Genomic DNA, 26,810 nt, shown 5'->3' on the forward strand with positions numbered 1-26,810 from the left:
ACATGAGCATTTATTCTGAATGATGTCTGTGCTACCTATCGCTGCTCTAAGTTTTGTGGAATGACATTTTAACGTATGTTCTTTTTTCTTCAACCGAACCACTTAATCCTCTTTTGCTGCTGCATTTACAGAGGGAATTATCAGTTTTAACTTTGTTGTTTTGTGTTTATGGAATGTTGTACACTAATTGTTAGTTTTGTCTCCCATTTGACAATGTTTCATTCTGGTTTAATGTTATTATCTGCGTAATTCATTTCTACCAGGACTTGCCTATTTCTGGAGACTTTAATGACTCTTCTTACAATGATACGGTATCTTCTGCAGCACGCATGTCGGATCATTACATATGCTGACCTTACGTAAAATTTCGTCTTGCTCTTAAATGAGGTTCTAATTTCCTTAATTATCCATAGCTTACTTGTTTCTTTAATGGAAATTGTTGATTTTCTATTAGGAAAACTATTGAAATACACATTAACGGCTCTGTCTACGCATACCTCATCCCATACCATCCCTTCCAGAGTCCCTTAAAACAATGTGTCTTGTTCTGATTAATAAGCCCCATTGCTTTGTATGAATCAGCCTTAGGATTGTAAGCTTCCATACCGTTTATTTTCAATAGTGCATCATGATCAGGTACTCCATTAGCTATTGGTTACACATTAATTGTTTCAGCCAGAACACTCTCTATAAAAATGTTATAAAACAGCGTCCTACTGTTTTCCTAAACATGAGTTGGAAAACTGTCTACTTATATTAGGCTGAAACACCCGTATTATAATTGTAATTCATATTTCCTTTCCGTATCCTTTAATCTACATTGAAATCTCCATAAATTACTATCCGTTTCTTATTGTCTGACTGGTAGCTCAATACTGCATCTGGAATAAATAGTTGAAAATTTCCTGCAAAGGATTTGTAGGCTGTTACAATTATGAGAGAAATATTCTACAGGAACAACGTTAAGCATATGCTTCGAGGGTCTGAGCAACGGAAAATCTATTTGTTTCAATATATTTTATTTTGTTTTAGTCTTTTAAGTTTGTTGCTACTCCTCTTTTTCCATGTTAACCTTACACGAAAATGATGCAAGTCTATAACCCCCCATATTTCACTTCTCCATCCCTGTTGTTATGAGGTGTACAGAGATACACAGAACATCTACTACTTCAGAATTTCTATATCTTATTGGCACACAATATGCTCATCTATCTTTTTTTCCAGTCCTCCATGGCTCTGACGAAACAAATTAATTTCATATTTCTGGAAAATGTTACACAAATTGTGGTTTTCTATTGCTCTAATTTTTTCAGTAGTCTGCACCTGACTCCAACATAAAAATTCTGCCCCCATGATGCCAATAATCATAGCGATTTTGTCCAGTGTGCTTGATACCCCCTTTTATACATTCCGCGACGTTTTCAGCTAATATTTCCTTCTGCTCTCCTGTTCAGGTGCAGCTCTTGATTAGTGTGCCCCTTAGCAGCAACAGCCACGGACTTTGTTTCAGTCAAAAGCAATTCTCTCTGTTCTTTGTTCACAAGGTTAACAGAATCGTTAACCCAGGGCTCTTGCTGCTCCTGTTTCTTCGAGTTATTTTGAATACTATACTGTAAAATTCTAGGCCGACTATTTATCCCTGTCTCCAGCCCAGACTATCCTCACGTTACCCCTGCCATCAAAGTCTCTGACAAGGCACCTATGTGGTCTCCCACTCGGCTATGCTGGGCGCCAGATTTCACGACGCTAGTGACCTGATATTCAACCCCTGAACTTTTCCTTTGCTAATTGGCGTCTGCCGTGCCGCTTCCCTAATATCAAGATTCCTTTCTCTCCATATTACTTTTCTACTGACGTTGCCGTAAAATAGTTACGAGTCTGCTGCAACCTATTATACTCAAAAACTGGTTGAGTCTCTTCTCCTACTACTGGTAACAAACGCAGTTTTCCCCTTTTGCCTATTACTACTCACCTTCTCCCAGCTCCCATTGTCTCTTTTCCCCTTCAAAGTATCTAGACCAGAATATACCATTACTAAGTCTGCCTGGAAGGCACACTTTTTCTTTTCTGTTCCACGATTTTTTTGTCCCGACTACATAATCTATAACTGTATGGAAGAGCCCTATCTGAAACCTTTTAGCTCCCCTGCTGCATTTTCAATGGAAAACATCAACCACAGCTGCGAGATGTTTATCTTATACCAATTGCCGGCCGCGGTGGTCTCGCGGTTCTAGGCGCTCAGTCCGGAACCTCGCGACTGCTACTGTCGCAGCTTCGAATCCTGCCTCGGGCATGGATGTGTGTGATGTCCTTAGGCTAGTTAGGTTTAATTAGTTCTAAGTCGTAGGGAACTGCTGACCACAGATGTTAATTCCCATAGTGCTCAAAGCCATTTCAACCAATTAAGCTACGGCAACATCCAGATTTGTCATATATGACGCAGGTCTTATAATAAGCTAAAAGGCACTACAACACACTTAAACTATAATAAAATAATAATCAGTAAAAGACTTATACTTTGGTGAGCTGTGCAGCTAATTCCTAGGTGTTAAGTGCACCTGGAGTAACATGACCGAAGTTCCTTGAATGTAGGTAGTACAAAATATAAAGTGAAGGGAAACTATGAAAGCACAATATTTTCTAAGAATACTGTTGAAACGTCGCTATCAGGAAATTATGCAAAGCACTAATGGATTCAAAACGACAGCGAACCGAAGTTAACCCTAGCTTGTAACATAACACCGCTTTTCAATTAACGTAGGTTTCAAATAACAGAAGACGCGAAATGAATGAAATCTCTTGAAAGTACGATATGTATGTCAACGGTATTAGAAAGACACAATCCGGAAATAATGGAGAGCACTGTACTGTATTCAGAACAACAGATAACACTCCGCCACTGCTGTATCATCGCTGCTGCTAGTAATAAAATCTTATTGTGTTTCAGGTAGCATCTGGTCTCATAGCTACTTCACGGACGTCCTTGTGGAGCAGCCAACTCATGTAGCGGGTCCTGAGTTCGACACCACAGTGCCCAATAACCTAACTGGTCTTGTCGGCAAGACAGCGCAGCTGCACTGTCGTGTCAAGAACCTGGGCAACAGAACGGTGAGGGACTTCCTGGCTGTTCCATGTTCTTCCGAGATTCCATAGTTTATGTTTTACATTAATACGGATACAGAGCCGTGGAAGCAGTGCATGACGATTTATTCAGTGCGGTCGGAAACAGTCTGAAACGTTTGTAATTCTGTTGCAGGGGAGATTGTCCTGGGAAATAATTGTTAAGAATAAATTCGACGTGTTGTTCAGTTTCTGGACAATTTATCATTGAAATAATACAGTCAGTTCGTCCCTCACACAAATTCAAGAAGCCTACCAGAGACAGTGTCGCCAAACTTGTTCTTCGTTTGAAGTCCTAAAACCGAACGAACGTAGCTTCTGTTCACCTACTTTAAGTCTATCACTTGCGAACAGTTTCATTTTATGGGGTGATAAGCATTTTAACAAGTGGTAACCCATGAACCCAAAGATATATGCACATTACAACAATGTAACCCTTGCAAATGTTTCAGTTTACTCATGTAACGACCTGATTGGCTATCTTCCATGCTAAATCACCCGGAAACGCCGCATCGTATCGCATTTTCTTCTTTACAATTAGTTCTCAGCACGATCTCCCTCTGAAGCCCATGTATAGTGGCACATTCCCGAAAATCATTTTTCCCATATTACATAACAAACGAAATCCACTGGTTATCTTGTCATCTTGGAAGCACAATAACTGAAGACTTGAGATGTCATCTTGAAGTGAAAACTCGAAATGCCATAGCGAAGGACGCATTCAACAGAAAGACGAGACTGTTACCAGGCAAATAAGATTAAGTTCTAAGGAAAGGGCTTGGGAAATGTTTCGTCAGGAGTGTGGCACTATACAGGGCTGAAACATGGACGCTGAGACAAGAGGATGAAAAAAGGTTAGAAGCATTTGAGATCTGGATGTTGAGGAGAATGGAGAGAATAAGCTGGATGGAAAGAGTGAGTAATGAAAGGCTATTGGAAAGGGATGGTGAGAGAAGATGTCTGCTGAAGGTTATAAGAGAAAGGAAAAAGAACTGGTGGAGACATTCATTCAGAAGGGATTGCTTGTTAGCAGATGCTGGTTTGTGGGAGAAGACTGCGAGGAAGATAGACGCCATAAAGGGAAGAGAACATTATGCCGACCTAAAGCGGATGGCAGAAGACCGGACAGCCTGGAGAACTTCCATGTGGAAACCTGCCCTTTGGCAGAACACTAATGATGATGATGTCATAGTTAGTAAATACAGATACAAATAACCTCATTTCAGTAATCCGGTGGTAGCGCAACATAAGCGTATGGAGGTGAAAGCTTAAGGCAGCAGAGTCGACAACCACTAAATCACAGTCTGTTATAAAAAAAAAAAAAAAATTAGGAATGTTTCAACTCCGTTTTGATACAAAACCAACGAAAATGTGTTAACAGTGTAGTTAAAAAAAAAATCTTTACGTAAAGGCAGATGAAGTACTCGACGGCAAACAAAATAATTTCAGCATGCAGAGTCTCGTGGTGATAACATTGAATAAAATGTTCTCGCGTTTCCAACCGCGTCAATAGCTTAAAGCTACACGAGTTTCCGGCCAAGCAGTCCTTGGCTATTGTCAGGTGGTATGACTGCCAGTGGGCTGTTGGTGCGCCCTTATAAACGCTAGCTGCTGGCTGTAACGTCACTGTTGCCCATGGCGTTGCCATATATGGGCATCTTTTGAGTCGGCGTTCGATGTGCCCTCTTCAACCGAGAGATCGCCGGATCCCACACAGTGCTGAGCTGCAAGCCGCCGTCTCTATTCAGGGTGTTTGCAGTAATTTTTATTTCAATAGCTTCCTTTGTTAAACTGTCCCAGAAACCGTTAGTGCGAGCCACGACAGATGTATGATAAACATTATGTGGTGACCGTTTTCTAACGTATGCTCAGCTAACGCAGAGTTCTCTGGATAGCGTAGCCGATAATACCTCTCATGTTCTCGGAACAACGCCTCTTAAAGATGCGTGTCAAGAAGGCAAATCTGTTAAGTTCTCTAGCCTTCCTGCTGCGCTGCCGCGACGGGAAGACCATTCCAAGATTTTCTGTGGTATCCCATCATATTAGCACTGCTGCCATTAGGAGGATATTTCGTAGTGCCAGCTTTACATTATTACGAGAATGGATTCACAACAGAAGTCAACATCTAGATGCAAATGGACGTGCTCTTATGGCCTTGCAGCTGCAGTCATCAAGAACACTCACAGCTTTGGACTGGGAATGGGTCGACGCTGCCACGGTTTCTCAACAGACATTAGCACAGAAACGAACTACAGAGAAGCAGAAAGGAAAGTTCGGCCACCTTTCGCAACAAAAACATGGTGCAGACCACAGATCTTCAGAACGCACCGTCATCAACTTGACGGCGAGATATATAGATGCGTGTGCAAAGTCGGCACTTACGAAAAGACTTCAACTCGCACCTTCACCGCGGGACGTTCCTGTCTGTGATATAATAAGCGGTGTTTAACAGGCAGTCCACAAGCTCCCACGTGAAACAGCGGAGGAAATACGGCAAAGTAACTAGCATCCAACATGACCAGGGCTGGACGCAACGGCCTTCGAGCTTTACGTAATGATGAAAGAATTGTGGTACTCCCTGCTGACAAGGGCAATGCCGCCGTAATTATGGAGTTGGAGAACTATGATACGAAGATCTGTGCTCTACTGAAGGAAGATACTTATCGGAAGCTTCCACCCGACCCGACATCAAGAACATTAATAAAAACATCAGAACTTCTTAAGCGATCGTCAGTGTAAGACACTGTGGTTAAGAATATTCTGCCACAGGCGCCTAGACCACCTACTGCTTATGGTTTACCGAAGGTACACAAGGACTGGATGCCATTACGCCTTATTGTGTACACAATGGGTTCTCCAACATACAAGCTGGCGAAGTACTTGGCCAAGCTCCTCGCTCCACATGTGAGACATTAGGAACATCATATCAAAAACTCAGCAAAATTTATCGACAGAATCAACCGTCTACGCCTTAGTGAGGATGATATCATGCTCATTTCTGATGTAGTGGCGATGTTTACGAATGTGCCTGTCAAAAACGCTTTGGAACAAATTTCGCAGTACTTTGTAAGTGACGTGGTCGACCTATTTAGACACACTCTTACGTCCTCCTATTTCGTATACAACGGCCAGTATTACGATCACAGACGGCTTGGCAATGAGTAGCCCGTTGGCTCCAGTTGTAGCAAACCTCTTCATGGAGAATTTTGAGGATATTGCCATAGATAGTGCGCATTTGAAGCCGAAGTGTTTCTTTCGATACGTTGACGACATGTTGGTCAATTGGCCACACGAACGCGAGAAACTAGACGAGCTTTTGGAACACCTCAATGGCATCAAAAGTAACAGCCACTTCACCATGGAGGTGATGACACAGCTTGTGAGGTCTCACAAGCAGTGTCATCCAAGCCCCAAAGGTTGAAGACCTCTGAAAAAGACATCAAGCAGGTTGCATTCTTACCTTTTTGTGGTTCAACAACAGGGAAGATTAGTCGGCTCCTGAAGAGGCACTAAATAGACACAATCTTCAGGCTACCGGCAAAGATCCGGCAACTAATGAAATATTCCGAGATAAAAATCTGTTATTGCACTGCGGCCACAATCACCTCAGAAACCTTTTCACATAAATGACCTGAGGGTAAATGATTGTTTCGGCACAGCACTGCACTCTTATACCTGGTGTTCGCTGTACTACCACCATCTGTATGTGAGCATGTCGTCGGCAGGAGTTGCCGTGCGGTTCTAGGCGCTGAAGTCTGGAACCGAGCAACCCCTACGGTCGCAGATTCGAATCCTGTCTCGCGCATGGATGTGTGTGACGTCCTAAGGTTAGTTAGGTTTAATTAGTTCTAAGTTCTAGGCGACTGATGACCTCAGAAGTTGAGTCGCATAGTGCTCAGAGCCATTTAAACCAATGCTCAGCTCTGTGGAGTTAATAAAATAAAAGTTATAATATTTATATGTTTACGATAACTGGTACGTCCGTACAGCTGAGCATATCGCTATCCCATGACGTGTGCCATCTCAGTTTATGATACACCTGCTGGTAGAAAATCTGGCATCTGTATTCGTAATTAACACACTTCTGCAGACGGTTACGTTTAGAGAAGCAGTGCATCATTATATTTCTTGTAAAATGTTTGTTAGTTGGACAACATTCAAAAATTAAAACAGTGAGGGGAAAGAGGGAGGGGAACAAGAGTCCACCAGGTAGAAAAAAATATTATTTGGACCGATCCATAAAAATGAATATACAACTGACTGTAAGTTTGCTGTATTTTCTGCCCTTCTAATACATGAAATACATTTATTTGTAGAAAACATTGCACTGTAGTGTTAGCGAGATATATCAAAATGATGCAACTTCATACGATTTCTCCTCCAGCGGCATATTCATTCACAGTTGTGAGGGAAACGGAACTCAGGGCTTCTGCAAGAAAGCTTGTATCAAATTTACATGAGTGGCAATAATCCTCACTCAGATTGTCTGTCAGACATTTTATGGCATTAGAGTACTTAATTGTAGTTACAGAGTAACAGGGAAAAAGTAGCCTGTTTCATTTTCGCTTTTCTACAAGTTTTGAAATCATTTAAAAAACATACAGATCTCAACCGCCGAGTAAACATTGAATTAAATTCATTGGTGAAAAGTGAATATTTGTGTCAGGCTGGAACTCGATTACCGATTTCCCACATTACGTGAGCAGTCATTTTTAACTGTTACTTCTATCCTGACCGGCTTCCACCCTCTCCCTTCCCCTAACTGCAGTTCTTAACTTGTCGTGTACTATAGTCCGATTAAAATAGTTGGCACTTGATATCTGTCACTATTACTCGTAGTGTTACTATCTGTGGTGTCACCGCCAGACACCACACTTGGTTGGTGGTAGCCTTTAAATCGACCGCGGTCCGTTAGTATACGTCGGGCCCGCGTGTCGCCACTATCAGTGACTGCAGACCGAGCGCAGCCACACGGTAGGTAAGGCCTAGAGAGGTTCCCTAGCACTCGCCCAGTTGTACAGCCGACTAGCGATGGTTCACTGACTACATACGCTCTCATTGAAATATTCCCTTAGAAAAATTATACATAACTGTGCTTAAACTGACAAACATTATTTTTTTTTTTTTAGCTCAACGCAATCTGACTTTCAATAATCCCTACAAGAGAATGGCCCTGACTAAATTAACCTATACGTTTCACAAATCACTTACCTCACAAAAATCTTCATTACTCAAACTACTGCAATACAGCGAACGCCACTACTGCCAGCTAAATAAAAGATTCAAACTATGGAAGGCACTAACTACTGATAGGCATAGTTAGCAAATGAAAGATTTTGATAGAGAACAAACAATGTATTTACCTTACTAGTGGTCAAAAGTCATAATATATATAGCACTTCATGACATCCAGTCTTACAAATTTCAAAACTCCGCCATCTCTCTCCCCACATCCATCACTGCTGGCGGCTCACCTCCAACTGCAGAACGTTACGCGCTGTTAGCATCCAGCCGCCCAACAATACAATGGCGAGTATTACAACAATGCCAACCAGCCACCGACTGCACACGGCACAGCCAGTGATCTTCATACAGAGCGCTACTTGGCGTTACCAATAAAAAAACCTAAACAGCCTACTTACATAGCCCCCATGCTCCCCACAAAAAAATTTACAATTTGTTTTGGGCAGTGGCCAATACAGATTTGAAATTTTTTTCATAATTACAATGACAAAGAAGTGAAATGCACACACGTATCGATACACTGTTGGTCAAAAGCTAAAATTTTCTCACAGTCCATAAAGACAGTCCTGATCATTCATCAAAGTAAAATTGCAGTGTTTTTCTCAAACTCTGAGTAGTAAAGGAAAATGTACATGGAAGTAGTGGATTTCCATGCAATCAGAAGATTCCAGGTTCAGATCCTGGCAGGGTCGCCATATGAAACATTCCCTTAGAAATATTATACATGACTGTGCTTAAACTGACACACAATATTTTATTTTTTTTAGCGCAACGCAATCTGACTTTCAATAATCCCTACAAGAGAATGGCCCTGACTAAATTAACCTATACGTTTCACAAATCACTTAGCTCACAAATATCTTCGTTACTCAAACTACTGCAATACAGCGAACGCCACTACTGCCAGCTAAATAAAAGATTTAAACTACGGAAGGCACTAACTACTGATAGGCATAGTTAGCAAATGAAAGATTTTGATAGAGAACAAACAATGTATTTACCTTACTAGTGGTCAAAAGTCATAATATATATAGCACTTCATGACATCCAGTCTTACAAATTTCAAAACTCCGCCATCTCTCTCCCCACATCCATCACTGCTGGCGGCTCACCTCCAACTGCAGAACGCTACGCGCTGTTAGCATCCAGCCGCCCAACACTACAATGGCGAGTATTACCACAATGCCAACCAGCCACTGACTGCACACGGCACAGCCAGTGATCTTCATTCAGAGCATTGGCGTTACCAATAAAAAAAAACCTAAACAGCCTACTTACATCATTTGCCGAGACGACAGTTTAGCACAGCGTTCAGCTACGTCATTTGCTACGACCTAGCAAGGCGCCATATTCAATTACTATTCTGAGCAGGTAATACTGTGAATCATGTACTGTCAAGAGCGACGTTCATCATTAATGGGTGAAAGTTAAGTATCAAACTAATTACGTCCGCTTTCTGAATTCTAATTCCTTGTCATGTTCCAGACCTCACGTCAGTATAGTTCTTCCCTCCCCACGCCAGCCTGCGTGAGCTAAAACGCGTGCTTTTCGGCCTCCTCTCGTAACACGGTGTTGGCTTTTCTGCGAACACAACACTATGTAACGCGGAGCAGTGTCAGAGGTGGCCGCTGCAAGTCCTGAAATGCGTGATGCTCTGTCGCCAATGGAATTTAAGTCACCAACGACCAAACCGCTGCAGTCGACGCATTTTTAGCTTGGAATTTAAACTCATATCCTAAGCTAATCTCAACATCGCGATGTGCAATGTGTCCGAGAAACCGGCAGTGAAAAATCTGCAGCAGAACTGAAATCTCCATCGCTTCGTTCACGGAGTTTAATGATAACCTCCACGGGCAAACCCACGACAGAGAACAATCAGGTTCGGTGCAAAAGGGAGACTGTAAGTTGTCGCTATCATTGGTTACATGAAACAATCCTCACACTAGCTACACGAGCTGTCGCGCTACCAACCGATGAGCAGTCCTCGCTGGCACTCAGCGACACAGGCAGATTCCATACGAAAAAGGAATGATAGGTAGGAAAATAAGATTAACTAAAGGAGTCAGTACAGTGATCAAAATGAGATTGAACGAGGAATAGAAATAAAAAACACTTAAACCAATTAATTATATAAAAATAATAAGCACATTCATCCGGTCAGATTTAGAAATAAAAAGTCAGTGTATTTGACAGCATACGAACCACCATTCCTTTACAAGTCAGGTTAATATGCCAAGCATTGCACTATGTCACAACAACGAGTTGAACAGTAATATTTACGAATGCGCTGACCCAGTCTCAACGATTAATTGCAGCCTTCAAAAATTCGGCTCCACGTTATGTTCTGCCAAGCTCACCTAATGTAAGCCGACCTCTGTGAGTATGACTGCTGTGTACGTGACGCCAATCGCGCCTTGTGAGAAAGGATACAGCACTGTTTCGTTACAATTGTGTGTGTGTATGTGTAACATGTAGTTCATTAGCATCGTTGTGTACGTGTTGTTTTGGGTGTGGGTATCACGTTTCATGAAATACGAAATAAAAGTACCGGACCCACGACTCTGGATTCAAACACATCACGAAAAAAATTGGGACAAGGAAATTGAAGTGAACTGAACAATTTTGGCCGTTTCGAACCGGCGAACGGTTCGCTAATGACATCCAGCGCTCTGGTAGGAAAAAACCAGCTCCAAGGTGTGAAGCGTTAATTGTCCATTAATTTTAATCGGGTTAAACAGGCGTAGCAACGAAAGGTGTTACCACAGTGGTAACTCCATTTCCTGTCAGATCACCGAAATTAAACGTTGTCGGGCTTGTCTAGCAATTCGATGGGTCACTATTCGGGTCTGCGAAGTGCTGTTGCCAAGCGGGGCGCACACAACGCTTGTGGGACCAATTGAAGAGCTACTCGATTGAGAAGTAGCGGCACCGGTCATGAAAACACCACGTGCCTCTCCGTATCCGCATCTGATGACGCCTAAGGTCTGAGGATGACACGGCGACCGGTCGGTCACGTTGCGCCTTCAAGGCCTATTCGGACAGTGATTGTTTCTTATACACATGTAGCGTCCACTGCTGCTAGCAGCTTTACGTGACTCTCGCTCGAGTTTGGACACAGTGTACACCCGCACTGAAGTTATCGTTATTGTCAAGGTGCCTGTATTGTGTATTATTATATGTGTGGTGTCTGTTCTGAAGGGACATGTTCACCAAAACAAGTACTGCATTTATAATAATTTTTAGAACGTGCACGTCTTTGATGGACAGTCAGCACAAACATAGTGTTGAGTGTCTTCTCCCGAATATGCAGCAATGTTTTGTCTTTAGCTACTTATCCACAAACGCAAAGCAGGTTTGTTATGTTTTTTACTAACTGTAGGTAGCAACTTCGATCCGCCAACAGATCAGTCAATGTGCTCATTGTAATTGTCTGTATCAAAATACTGTAACCATCCGATTGCTAAAATTACTCTGGCAGTTATGGCCTTACTACTCGCTTTCAGTTTATATATTTCTGCTGAGCAAAGCACGGGCAGCTTTGCCATTCTTCAAATCGCTCTGCTGTTGTATTTCAGTTATTTCTTTCGTCTTCATTTTAGGTTCTTCAAGTTTCCTTTTCACAGGGTGTGCACCTGTTCTCATTCAAAGTACCATTACCGTACATTGCCATTACAACCTAACGTGAGCAGATTCTGTTTATTAGATTTAGAAATCAAATCTATCAAATGGTACAATGAGTAATAGGTTTTAATAACAGACTGGCATAAAACAAATCAGTAATTAATGCTGGTTTATCTTCTTAATTCGTGTCCGTTCAAAATGATAAGAAACTGACCTGTTTTATTTGCCTCACACTCACTCACTGCGGAGCTCAAATGGTGCCTGTCTTCGTTTTCTTGTTTGATGCTAATAGGAACCAGAAGAAAAAAGCGGTACGGAAGTTGTCACTGTTATCGCTAGCTTCAAATCGGGAATGCGCAATGTTACCCAGCTACCCTATACATGCGTGGCGCCTAAAATAATCAATTATCTTCGAAAAACTATCATCTCGACTTTTTTGTGTATCCTTACAGTATGGAGTCCATTACATAACGAAGCATGTATTGCCATTAAGGTGAAGTGGGCAGTATTGGGATTCTAATTTATCATCTAAATCTACATACGCTGCAAATCGCACATAAGTGCCTGGCAAATAATTATCTATTATCCCAGTCTTGAACAGCGCGCATAAGAAACGAATACTATATATTCCGGCGCGAGCTCTGATTTCCGTTATTTTATTATGATATTACTTTCTCCCTCTGCTGGTCGCCGTGAACAAATTATTTTCACATTTGGAGGAGAAAGTTACTGATTGAATTTTCGTGAGACGATTCCGCCTCCACCAAATAAGCTTCTGTTTTCTGTCCACCCCAAATTCTGTGTCATGTCAGTGACTCATTCTCCCCTATTTCACGATAATACAAAACATGCACCTCTTCTTTGATTTTTCTCGATGTACTCTTTTAGTGCTATCTGGTAAGGGTCCCACGCCGCGCAGCAGTACTTCAAAAGAGGTCAGACCAGCGTAGTGTGGGCAATAAAACGCAATCTTTGCTTTACCTTCCCCACAACGTTTTCTATGTGTTCTTTCCTATTTAAGTTATACATAATTGTAATTCCTTGGAATTTAGTTGACTTTATGGCTTTTAGATTTGGTTGACTTATCGTGTAACCGAGGTTTAACGGATTCCTTTTAACACTCATGTGGATGACCCCACACTCTTCATTATACAGTGACAATTTTCAATCTTCGTACGATACAAATATATTTTCTGAGTCGTTTTGCGATGTGTTTTGATCTTCTCATGACTTCGCTAGACGGTAAACGACAGCGTCATCTGCAAAAAACCTAAGACGGCTGCTCAGATTGTCTCCTAAACCGTTTATATGGATAAGGGAGAGCAGAGTTCCTGCAACACTACCTAGGGGAAACAAAGATATCACTTTGGTTTTACTCGATGACTTTCAGTCATTTAGTATTAACTGTGACCTCTCTTTCTGGTAGTTACGAATCCAGTTACCTAACTGAGACGATATTCCATAAATACACAAATTTCACTACAAGTCGGTTGTGTGGTACAATGTCAAAAGCTTTCAGAAAATCTAGAAATATGTTAATATATTGGTCCTTAACGAACGATATAACTTTCACGTCGCAGGGTCGAAGTAAGTTCTTATGAATTTCTTCGTTTTTGTAGACAGTGTGTGCGGTTTAACATGTTGTTGTTGTTGTCTTCAGTCCTGAGACTGGTTTGATGCAGCTCTCCATGCTACTCTATCCTGTGCAAGCTGCTTCATCTCCCAGTACCTACTGCAACCTAACATCCTTCTGAATCTGCTTAGTGTACTCATCTCTCGGTCTCCCTCTACGATTTTTACCCTCCACGCTGCCCTCCAATGCTAAATTTGTGATCCCTTGATGCCTCAAAACATGTACTACCAACCGATCCCTTCTTCTAGTCAAGTTGTGCCACAAACTTCTCTTCTCCCCAATCCTATTCAATACCTCCTCATTAGTTACGTGATCTATCCACCTTATCTTCAGTATTCTTCTGTAGCACCACATTTCGAAAGCTTCTATTCTCTTCTTGTCCAAACTAGTTATCGTCCATGTTTCACCTCCATACATGGCTACACTCCAAACAAATACTTTCAGAAACGACTTCCTGATACATAAATCTATATTCGATGTTAACAAATTTCTCTTCTTCAGAAACGCTTTCCTTGCCATTGCCAGTCTACATTTTATATCCTCTCTACTTCGACCATCATCAGTTATTTTACTTCCTAAATAGCAAAACTCCTTTACTACTTTAACTGTCTCATTTCCTAATCTAATTCCCTCAGCATCACCCGATTTAATTTGACTACATTCCATTATCCTCGTTTTGCTTTTGTTAATGTTCATCTTATATCCTCCTTTCAAGACACTGTCCATTCCGTTCAACTGCTCTTCCAAGTCCTTTGCCGTCTCTGACAGAATTACAATGTCATCTGCGAACCTCAAAGTTTTTACTTCGTCTCCATGAATTTTAATACCTTCTCCAAATTTTTCTTTTGTTTCCTTTACTGCTTGCTCAATATACAGATTGAATAACATCGGGGAGAGGCTACAACCCTGTCTCACTCCTTTCCCAACCACTGCTTCCCTTTCATGCCCCTCGACTCTTATGACTGCCATCTGGTTTCTGTACAAATTATAAATAGCCTTTCGCTCCCTGTATTTTACCCCTGCCCCCTTTAGAATTTGAAAAAGTGTATTCCAGTCAACATTGTCAAAAGCTTCCTCTAAGTCTACAAATGCTAGAAACGTAGGTTTGCGTTTTCTTAATCTTTCTTCTAAGATAAGTCGTAAGGTCAGTATTGCCTCACGTGTTCCAACATTTCGACGGAATTCAAACTGATCCTCCCCGAGGTCTGCATCTACCAGTTTTTCCATTCGTCTGTAAAGAATTCGCGTTAGTATTTTGCAGCCGTGGCTTATTAAACTGATAGTTCGGTAATTTTCACATCTGTCAGCACCTGCTTTCTTTGGGATTGGAATTATTATATTCTTCTTGAAGTCTGAGGGTATTTGGCCTGTCTCATACATCTTGCTCACCAGCTGGTAGCGTTTTCTCAGGACTGGTTGTCCCAAGGCCGTCAGTAGTTCTAATGGAATGTTGTCTACTCCGGGGGCCTTGTTTCGACTCAGGTCTTTCAGTGCTCTGTCAAACTCTTCACGCAGTATCGTATCTCCCATTTCGTCTTCATCTACATCCTCTTCCATTTCCATAATATTGTCCTCAAGTACATCGCCCTTGTATAAACCTTCTATATACTCCTTCCACCTTTCTGCCTTCCCTTCTTTGCTTAGAACTGGGCTGCCATCTGAGCTCTTGATATTCATACACTTGGTTCTCTTCTCTCCAAAGGTCTCTTTAATTTTCCTGTAGGCAGTATCTATCTTACCCTTAGTGAGATAAGCTTCTACATCTTTACATTTGTCCTCTAGCCATCCCTGTTTAGCCATTTTTCACTTCCTGTTGATCTCATTTTTGAGACGTTTGTATTCCTTTTTGCCTGCTTCATTTACTGCATTTTTATATTTTCTCCTTTCATCAATTAAATTCAATATTTCTTCTGTTACCCAAGGATTTCTAGCAGCCCTCGTCTTTGTACCTATTTTATCCTCTGCTGCCTTCACTACTACATCCCTCAGAGCTACCCATTCTTCTTCTACTGTATTTCTTTCCCCTATTCCTGTCAATTGTTCCCTTATGCTCTCCCTGAAACTCTGTACAACATCTGGTTCTTTCAGTTTATCCAGGTCCCATCTCCTTAATTTCCCACATTTTTGCAGTTTCTTCAGTTTTAATCTACAGGTCATAACCAATAGATTGTGGTCAGAGTCCACATCTGCCCCTGGAAATGTCTTACAACTTAAAACCTGGTTCCTAAATCTCTGTCTTACCATTATATAATCTATCTGATACCTTTTAGTATCTCCAGGGTTCTTCCACGTATACAACCTTCTTTCATGATTCTTAAACCAAGTTTTAGCTATGATTAATTGTGGTCTGTGCAAAATTCTACTAGGCGGCTTCCTCTTTCATTTCTTAGCCCCAATCCATATTCACCTACTATGTTTCCTTCTCTCCCTTTTCCTACACTCGAATTCCAGTCACCCATGACTATTAAATTTTCGTCTCCCTTCGCTATCTGAATAATTTCTTTTATTTCATGGTACATTTCTTCAATTTCTTCATCATCTGCAGAGCTAGTTGGCATATAAACTTGTACTACTGTAGTAGGTGTGGGCTTCGTATCTATCTTGGCCACAATAATGCGTTCACTATGCTGTTTGTAGTAGCTTACCCGCATTCCTATTTTCCTATTCATTATTAAACCTACTCCTGCATTACCCCTATTTGATTTTGTGTTTATAACCCTGTAGTCACCTGACCAGAAGTCTTGTTCCTCCTGCCACCGAACTTCACTAATTCCCACTATATCTAACTTTAACCTATCCATTTCCCTTTTTAAATTTTCTAACCTACCTGCCCGATTAAGGGATCCTACATTCCACGCTCCCATCCGTAGAACGCCAGTTTTCTTTCTCCTGATAACGACATCCTCCTGAGTAGTCCCCGCCCGGAGATCCGAATGGGGGACTATTTTACCTCCGGAATATTTTACCGAAGAGGATGCCATCATCATTTAATCATACAGTAAAGCTGCATGTCCTCGGGAAAAATTACGGCTGTAGTTTCCCCTTGCTTTCAGCCGTTCGCAGTACCAGCACAGCAAGGCCGTTTTGGTTAATGTTGCAAGGCCAGATCAGTCAATCATCCAGACTGTTGCCCCTGCAACTACTGAAAAGGCTGCTGCCCCTTTTCAGGAACCACACGTTTGTCTGGCCTCTCAACAGATACCCATCCGTTGTGGTTGCACCTACGGTATGACCATCTGTATCGCTGAGGCACGCAAGCCTCCCCACCAACGGCGGTTTAACATGACTTTCCTAAACCATTCGCGAGAATACTAAGACAGTGTCATTAATTTAGCGTCGGCCGTTTTCATTCCTAACAATGAACTGAGTTATTGGATCGTCCCCAGCGACATCAATTACGGTGAAGGTAAGTGACAATTAACTTTCTGCTTCTCACTATTACAGGGCTTCTCCCTTTAGTCAGCAGAGTAGGAGATATCACTCAATCTATAATTACATTACGAATCATGTTCAAATGTGTCTCATCTAGTATTAGTTGACTTTTTTCTGCGGGTGAAAGAGCCTTCTTTGTGTGCACCCATCATCTCGATGTTGCTTGAACCCTGTTGGGGAAACTTCCAATGAGATTTCTGAATGTCTGTGGAGGAACGGCCTCGCATTCCAAACCAGAGAACATAATGAAGTTAGACCTCTGGAGCGAGGTCGAACTCCTCATTCATCCCAAAGGATATCCATTACGCTCAGGTCGGGACCCTAAGCGGGCCACTTCCGTCTCGGTATGTTATTGTCCCCAAACAATTTCTTAACGTGTGCTACGTTATGAAAGGTAGTATTCTCATGTTGATTCGATCATTGTGAGCTAACTGTTCCGGTTCTGCCTGCACTATTCAATGCTATAAGATATACTCTTCTGCAATGAGCGCTCAAACATCGTCAGACTTCACTGTGAGTGCTAAACTCAATGGCAATTATCGTTCTCCATGCCTTCCTGAAACCCAGTTTCTTCCATCGGATTACAACAGACTCTGTCATGAACTGTCACTCCAAATTTGTCGTTTCCAGTCATTCCATGTCTGGTGGCGACGATATTTACACCACCTAAAGCTTCGCGTTTCTTAGTTTTGACTAGAGAAATTTATGGCTTATGAGGAGCTGCTCGACTATTGAAACACATTCTTTCTAACGCACTATGCTGGCCTGCTAGTAGCGCTTTGTAACTAACGAGTGAGTCCTTCGGCTGACTTCATGCGGTTTTCTACAAACTCCCTGAGCTATGTTCCACGCTCCCTGTTCATCCATTTCATGATGTCAGGATGGTCTCATTTTTGCTATTGTCCTTCTTTCACGTTTCAACTTCACAGTCACGTCACCAAAAGCCGACCTATGTAGCTCAAGAGGAGTTGAAATTTTCCCAGTGGATTTGTTAATCAAGTGTCACACAGTGACTAATACAGGTTCGAAGTCATTTTACTATCCTGACAGACAAGGTCTGCTGGAGCCTCGTCTCTATTGAGATCACAACACTCTTTCACCACTCATGACATCCAAAGCTCAGGCCCGCGTTGCATAGGTGTATCCCCATACTTTTGATCAGATAGCGTATATACGTTTCACTTTTTATTTAGACATGTTCAGACCTAAGAAACCCATCCCGTCGTACGGGAAGCATTGTTTTCATGAATTAGTTAATTAATTTTAACTCATTGTTTGGCGGTGTATTGGAGGCAAATCGAGTACGTCATGTGTCTGTGAATTTGTAAACATTATCGTGTTTTTTGCACAGAGTTAACAGACTCCATCTAAACAAGAAAGACATACAAACAAATCAACAAATCGAGTTTGTCACCTCGTATTTCACACAGACAGTAGAGAAACTGAATTATAAAATGAAAGGTATAATAAATAACAGAAATCAAACACGAACGCAATACAGGAACTACAAAAAATCAACAAACAGCGTACCAAGGCACTACATACGCAAGCAAGTCATACACACGAAAGAGAAGGATTTGGTACACAAAGTGCTCCAAATACTTCAGCCGTTTACCAACTCAAATGTCAAAGCTTCATTGCAACGTTTCTTGGAACGATTACTAGGACATTTTTAGCATAAATGTAAAGGTTGGTTGGTTGGTTTGTAGGATTGAAGGGATTAGACTGCTAGGGCCATCGGTCCCTTTTTCCACGAACGTGAAACACCCACAAAGAATAAAAACAAACATGGAGTTCACAAGAGACGACACTGGACCAGGAAGACTCAGACAGAGACCAGAGAAAACGAATTAAAATCACACAGAGTGTGACAGTGTTTGGCCGACCATAAAGAGAAGAAAACAAAAGCCAACCACTAATAAATGCACTAAAAATCCCAGTCTAAAATCGTAGGCCAAATGCCAGACTCAACACCAAAAAAAAAAAAAAAAAAAAAAAAAAAAAAAAAAAAAAAAAAAAAAAAAACACGTAGATCAAGTGATAAAGCCCCCTGCCCGAATACAACGCAAAACGAAGCCTTCCATGGCAGCGTCATCTGTTACAGTGCCGGGAGCGTATCAGGCAGCGCAAACGTATGCTTGAGCGCAGTTGAAAGGGGACAGGCCAACAAAATGTGGACCAGCGTCAAAGCCGACCCGCAGCGAGATAGAGGTGGGTCCTCACAGTGTAATAAGTAGCTGTGCGTCATCCGGGTGTGGCCAATGCGGAGTCAGCAGAGAACAACAGACTCCTAGCGAGAGACCCGCAAGGAGGAGCGCCATGCAACCTTAGCCTCCTTGATGGCCCTAAATTTGTTGGGTGAAGGAAGGGTTCGCCATTCTTCAAGTGACCTGAGGTCCCTCTCCGTAAGGCCAGTCTCCAAGACTGGTGCCCCAACAGCTTGTTTGGCTAGCGTGTCAACACGTTCATTGCCCAGGATGCCTACATGATCCGGGGTCCACAGAAAGATCACAGGGCAACAGTATGGAGAGACTCCTGGATAGCCATCACCAGACGAGAGAGAGAGTAACACTGGTCAACAGCTCGTAAACTGCTGAGGGAGTCACTACAGATAACGAAGAACTCACCTGAGCAGAAGCGGGTATACTCTAGAGTGCGGGATATGGCGACCAACATGGCAGTGAAAACACTGCAGCCAGCTGGCAATGAGTGTTGTTCATAATGATGCCCTAGAGTAAGAGCATAACCAACACAACCAGCAACCATCGAGCCGTCAGTATAGACAACATCAGAGCCCTGAAACGCGGCAAGGATTAAAAGTAAGCAGTGGCAGAGAGCCTCAGGAGGGACTGAGTCCTTTGGGCCCTGTGCCAAATCGAGCCGAATGGACAGGCGGGGCACACACTATGAGGGTATACGTAGAGGGGCCCCGGAAAAGAGATGGAAAGCCTCAATCCCATAGAGAAGAGCTCTGACGCGAACTGCAATCGTACAACCCGACCAGGACCGCCGTTCTCGGATATGGACGACGGACTGTGGGAACAGGAGACGATAACTGGGATTCCCAGGCAAAGTACAAACGTGTGTAGCATAATTGACCAGTAATCGTTGGCGCCAGTACCGCAATGCAAGTACACCTGCCTCCACAAGTATGCTGTTGACAGGGCTTGCCCAGAAAGCACCAGTGGCGAGCCGGATCCCGCTGTTAAGGATGGGGTCCAGCAACAGCAATGCGGACGGGGATGCCCAACCGTGAGCCAGGCTCCTATAATCAAGACAGTACTGAATGAACGCTTGGTACAGCCGTGGAAGGGTAGACCGATCGGCACCCCAGCTCGTGTGGCTTCAGCAACGAAGAGCGTTAAGGTGCCACAAGCACATCTTCTTAAGCTATCGAATATGGGGATCCAAGTCAACCAGGTATCAAAAACAAATCCCAAAAACCGATGCGTCTCCACCATAGCGAGAGGTTCGCCGTCAAGATAAAGTCGTGGCTCAGGGTGCATTGTGCGACGCCGTTAGAAATGCATAACGTAGGTCTTGGCAGCCGAAAACTGGAAGCAATGGGCTACAGCCAAAGACCGCGCCTTGTGGATAGCGCCCAGCAGCTGCCATTCAGCAGCTGCAATGCCAGTGGAGCTGTAGTATAGGCAAAAGTCTTCAGCATACAAGGAAGCTGAGACAGACGTTCCCACCGCCCAAGCAAGCCCATTAATTGCAATTAAAAAGAGGCAGACACTTAAGACAGATCCCGCAGTACCCCATTCTGTTGAACTCGGGGGAACTAAGGGAGGCGCAACCTGCACGTGGAAGGTACGAAGCGACAGAAAATTATATAGAAAATCGGCAGCGGACCCTGAAGACCCCAACCATGAAGCGCAGAGAGGGTGTGATGTCGCCATGTCCTATCGGATGCTTTCCGCATGTAAAAAACGATGGCGACCAGATGCTAACGGTGGGCAAAGGCCATACAGATGGCAGACTACAGGCTCACCAGATTATCACCGGCAGAGCGGCCCTTACGGAACCCACCCTGAGACACAGCCAGAAGGCCCCGAGACTCGAGTAGCCAACTCAACCGCCGACTCACCATGCATTCGTATAACTTCCAAAGAACGTTTTTGAGGCTAATGGGGGCAGTAGCTGCCTACCTCCAATGGGTTCTTGTCAGGATTCAGATACGGCTGAAAAGGTCTAGGACGCGTCTTTGGCAGTCCACTGAGAGGTGTTTGAGCATCTGACAGTAGATGCGATTGGGCCTGGCAGCCATTGCTTAGAAGAGAAGTGGGGACAGACGTCCCCGATGGGGGGGGGGGGGGGGCGGGGGGGGGGAGAAATTCTGAGGTAGGTGGCACAGGAGCAACAGGGTGGGTAGTGCCCCCCAATGGGCAAGGGGGCATGTCGGCGATCCGACTGGAATTCGCTGAACTGATGGGGCTAGCACAGTTGTACCAGCGGCAAATGAGGGAGTCATTCGCACAGGATGTAGTCGTTCAGATTTTCTCTTAGCCTCAGTATAGGTCAATATGTCCAGGGTCTATATTCCATGATTTTTGTCTCTTTCTGTAAGATCCTGCAGTCTGGCGAGCAAGGCGAATGGTGCTCTCTGCAGTTGACAAAGATAGAAGCGGGGCACACGGATTATATGGAGGTGATGGGCGTCCGCAATCTCTACATGTGAAGCTGGAAGTAAAGCGGAAAGACTTATGGTTTAACTTCAAGCACCTAAAGCACGGCATTGGGAGAGCGATACAGGGCTTGACATCAAAGTGGTGGACCACCACCTTGACCTTCTCTGGTAATGTATCACCGTCGAAGGCAAAGATAAAAACACCGGTAGCAATCTGATTATCCTTCGGGCCCCGATGAACGCGCCGGACGAAATGAACGCCTCGATGCTTTAAACTGGCGCACAGCTCTTCACCAGACTGCAAAAGAAAGTTCCTGTGGAATATATTACCGTGGAATATATTTGAACTCTTATGGATTGTGATGGTAACTGAAACATCCCCCAACTAGTCACAAGCAAGTAACTATCGTGACTGGGTAGAGGACGCGGTTTTTTTCAGTACTCACCAAGAGCGCATTTTGGACAAGCCCTCAACCTCCCCAAACTTGTCCTCTTAATACTCCACGACGAACTGAGGCTTTGTTCACATGAAAGACTCCCCATCAGGTCTCGTAGAAACTAGGAATCACGGCGAATAAGTGCACTGCCATCCTGAGCCTTACGCTCCTCCCACAGTGTGGCAAGGGAGTAGAACGTTTTGGCATCGTATTTCTGAGAGTTAAATTGAGCCTGATAACTCTTAGAGACTGTTGGCGGCTGGCCACCAGCGAGAGATGATGCACCACGCTTTGTTGCGTGTCATCCGCCTTCATGCCACCCATTCCGACCAAGGGTTCTCCACACGGCCGCCACCCAGCCTCAGCAAGGGCCACCTGGCAGGATGGCCATTGCCGGGACTCCCGATGCCCCAAGGAGATAGGCATCTACTTCTTGGCGTACGTGGTGAGTTAACGGCGCAGGCATCAGCAGAGTGATCCCAGTGTCGTCAGGGGGCTACAACCAACAGGGTACATGGCGGCTCCACCACAACGGACCGTGCTGGATATTAGGTGCAAGGAAGTCCACGGTCGTCGTCTCCGCAAAAAGCAACACTGCACATTGCATAGTGAAAATCGCACCCAGGAATGTATCCCCGCCCAATAGATGGGAATGAGCAGGACAGCATTGCAACGACGAGAAAGCTGGCGAAAAGTTGCAATACACAATGGACACCATGAACCATGTAAGGCGCCCTTCCCAAACTAGCTCGCTCTTCGGAAGATTTTGGAAATATCAAGGTTAAACCAGACAGGGGACCATCACATATAGGCCGAAAAGTTTGAGATTCCTTTTAGTCGCCTCTTACGACCACCTGCAATATCGCGGTCCTATTCTAACCCTCAAATCCGCAGGAGGCGGGGTGGGGGGTGGGACGTAAATGTAAAGCAGATCTCAATGTTGGACGTACGACATTAATTATTCCACATCTGTGGAACCTTTAACGCAACGTAGTCATTACTTCACATGGGACAAAAAAAAATGCTTGGACTCCTTGCTGCCTCGTTTCAGGTTTTTCGACGATTACCTCCATCCTATTCATTAGGGAAAGATGACTGTCAAAATGGTGGTCTTATGTTTCTCATCAGTGGCTTCTGGTCGGTTTCTAATTAAATAATAATGTTGCAGAAGGTGTCAACGTCGTCGCCGGTGATGAGAATGACCCTGTTGTAGGTAAACATTGCGAAGCATATTTCTGCATCAGGAGGTCGCTTATATCCGTTATCACGTGAGAAGTTCTTCGCGACCATTGTTTTTCTACAGCCTCTTTAATTAAGGAATCCTTGTATGTAGGAGCTTGGGACAAAACTTTTGTTTCTTGAAACAGTATTTTGTGTGTGTTCGTGAGGCTTTGTTCAGCAACTGCTGATTTCTCCAGTTCACGATTTTTAATACTCCTTAGATGTTCTACATGGCAGTTGGAAACAGTGTGAATGGATGCACCGATGTAATTGCTACGGCGCTCACAAGGCTTGTTATAAATCCTAGGGATCCTGAGGCCGAGACTACCCTTTAAGGGTGTAGCACAACGTTCATCTTCTTAGGTCTACATCTACGTGATTGCTCAGCTATTCACAATAAAGCGCCTGGCAAAGGGTTCAATGGACCACCTTCAAGCTGTCTCTCTACGGTTCCACTCTCGAACGGCGAGCGGGAAAAAGGAGCACTTAAATTTTTCTGTGTCAGCACCGTTTTCTCTTATTTCATCGTGATGATCATTTCTACCTATGTAAGTGGGTGACAACAGAATGTTTTCGGAAACGGAGGAAAAAACTAGTGATTGAAATTTCAAGAGAAGATGCCGGAGAAACGAAAAACGCCTTCGTTTTAATGATTGTCACTCCAATTCACGTAACATACCTGTGGCACTATCTCCCACATTTCGCGATAATACAAAACGATCTGCCCTTCTTTGAACTTTTTCGATGTCATCCGTCAGTCCCACCTGATGCGGAACCTACACCATTCAGCAATATGACGGACAATGGTGGTGTAAGCAGTCTTTTTAGTAGATTTGTTGCACCTTCTAAGTGTTCTGGATGCACCGATGTAATTGCTACGGCGCTCACAAGGCTTGTTATAAATCCTAGTAAATCACAAATCCAGTCACAGACTTTGGTTTTCCCACAACATTATCTATGTGATCATTCAAATTTAGGTTATTTGTAATTGTTATCCCTGAGAATTTTGTTTAATTTACAGCCTTCAGATTTGTGTCTTTTGTCGCATAATCGAAATTTAGCGGATTTCTTTTAGTACTCATGTAAATAACTTTATACTTTTCTTTATTCAGTGTCAGTTAACACTTTTCGGACCATACAGACATTTCTATCTAAATCATTTTGTAATTCATTTTGGTCAACTAATGACGTTACAAGACTGTAAATGATAGCATCATCTGCGAACAATATGAGACAGCTACTGAAATGGTCTCCTATGTCGTTGATATAGATCAGGAAAAATAGAGGGCCAATAACACTTCCGTGGGGAACGCAACAAATTACTTCTGCTTTACTCGATAGCTTTCCGTCTATTCCTACGAACTGCGACCTTTCTGACAGTAAATCACAAATCCAGTCGCATAACTGAGGCGATATTCCACAGGCACGTAGTTTGGTTAGAACACGCTTGTGAGGAACGGTGTCAAAAGCCTTCTGGATGTCTAAAAGTATGGAGTCATTTTGGCATCTGCTCTCGATAATACTCATTAATTCATGAGTGTGAAGATCTAGTCGGTCGGAAAATAGATCTTATGGTATGTCTTTCGCGGACTGTATATTTCGCTGCATTTAGCACAGAAAGTAAGGAATACAATCGGTGGGCCGTCAAGATAACGAGATGTGAAAATATTGAACATTCTTGTCATGAGCCACAGATTCCTTCCCTTCTGCGGCTCTACACCCAGAAAACTGACGAAGTCCTGGGAATACGAGGACTAAGACCTTTTTTCTGATCTGTTTGGGAAACAAAAGCATTGTCCCGTGCTCTTACGGACTGCGATTTTGTAATTAACGAGGCTGCAGAATAAATACTACGATTGCGGATATAAACTTAGCAGTGCACGGAAGAAAGCTACAGTTAGAAGGTATTCCCCGCAATATTTAAGCTACCACGGGACCAGTGGCCTTACCAGCGCAGACGTTGACACCATCTGTGACAGCATAATTATCGACAAACCGTTTATTGCCTATATAAAACCACCACACCCCCATTTCTGACAGTAAGTTGCCTCTGACGAATACGATGGAGGTAACCGACGAAAGCTCGAAGTTTTACACTGAGCTGACTCGACAAGAAGTCAGAGAACGTTTTATTCACAATTTCCTCATGGAGGATTTAGTTCTTATAATAAGAATTAATAATCGTAAGAGCGGCTCATCCCAATACAGGAGAACTAACACAATCAAAAGACAATCGCAGGAAACACGCTACGGATAAATAATGAGACATATATAAATAAGAACTAAGATTAAATCCTGCCAAACTCGTGGTTCTTGGATCCAGTCACGTTCGATAGACGCTAACGATAGTAATGCGAACAGTAGACGAGCTCTGCTGTTTCGGAGATGCTCGTTCCCATCCGCCAGACCATAACGAGCTTCCCTTTGGCAAATTCGCACATTTCAGTGGTTTTTTTCCCACTGCTGGCTGTGGTCGTCCCAAGAATTATCCTCCATTCGTCACTACTGCATTTGCATACTCTTATTTTCCTTACCAAGACTCGATCGTACGTCGCCTCAAAGTAGCATTCAGTCTAGCAAAGCGTAGTATTTATTGTGGTATGTTTCATCGACGTGCGTATGATCGATGGTCACACGAAGTATAAGCAGACTCGACGACTCGTTGGTTGTGGGATTGCCTTATTTGGTGTTACAGGGCAGTTGGAAAAGAAACTGTACTCCACTTTGCCGATACAATTGCTCTCGTCGAGTCCTCACTTGTAACATGGCCGTAGGTGTCGTGGGTGCGGCACCGCGACATCCATCTGCTGACCGTCGGCCGCTACACCTACACCAGCGACCAGCGCTTCGAAGCCGTGCACTCGCCACTTACCGGCGACTGGACGCTGCGCATCCGATACCCGCAAAAGAAGGACTCCGGCGTCTACGAGTGCCAAGTCAGCACAACGCCGCCCATTGGACACGCCGTCCAACTCAGCATCGTAGGTAAAATAACGGTCGCTACTTTTGCCGTCTATTAGCTGTAATAGCTAGGTAGGAAATTGATTCCACTGGCGACTGCATGCGTTACGTTCCAAAATACACAAGCTACCATCCAGGAGTGAACATTATTGAAGACAAATTATCTGGATTGTTGTCAATACTGTATTAAATCTATGATGGTGAAGATGTCTCCACGGAACACTACTTAGCTGCCCTAGCTATGTATTTTATGAAACCCACAACGCTTCAAAGAACCACTAACTAGATTTTAATATTCTCTCGCTCGCTGCACGCAAACTTTCAGTCCTGTAAAGAAAATGAACAGGACATATTCGACTGAAATTTAATGTAGTTTGATTTTGTACAGGTATACGTTACCAATAGGGACTATGGTTTTTGAGTTACTGAAGAAATACGTATTTGGGGATCACATTTGTACGATTTTTTGGAATAATTCCAAACTATGGGTTCTAGCGAAAGGTTATCCCGA

General features: G+C 43.3%; 1 protein-coding gene across 2 annotated transcripts in view; it reads left to right on the plus strand.

Annotated features, from left to right (window-relative positions):
• The window catches only part of LOC126288489 (zwei Ig domain protein zig-8-like), a 181,048-nt gene that overhangs the window by 142,485 nt on the left and 11,753 nt on the right, over positions 1-26,810 (plus strand). For both annotated transcript variants that reach the window (XM_049984896.1, XM_049984897.1), the window contains exons 2-3: positions 2,948-3,108; positions 26,113-26,323. In XM_049984896.1, coding sequence (XP_049840853.1) covers positions 2,948-3,108; positions 26,113-26,323 — 372 coding nt within the window. The remainder of the gene's footprint in view (positions 1-2,947; positions 3,109-26,112; positions 26,324-26,810) is intronic.

The sequence above is a fragment of the Schistocerca gregaria genome, chromosome 1 (assembly GCF_023897955.1).
Source record: "Schistocerca gregaria isolate iqSchGreg1 chromosome 1, iqSchGreg1.2, whole genome shotgun sequence".
Classification (NCBI taxonomy): Eukaryota; Metazoa; Arthropoda; class Insecta; order Orthoptera; family Acrididae; genus Schistocerca; species Schistocerca gregaria.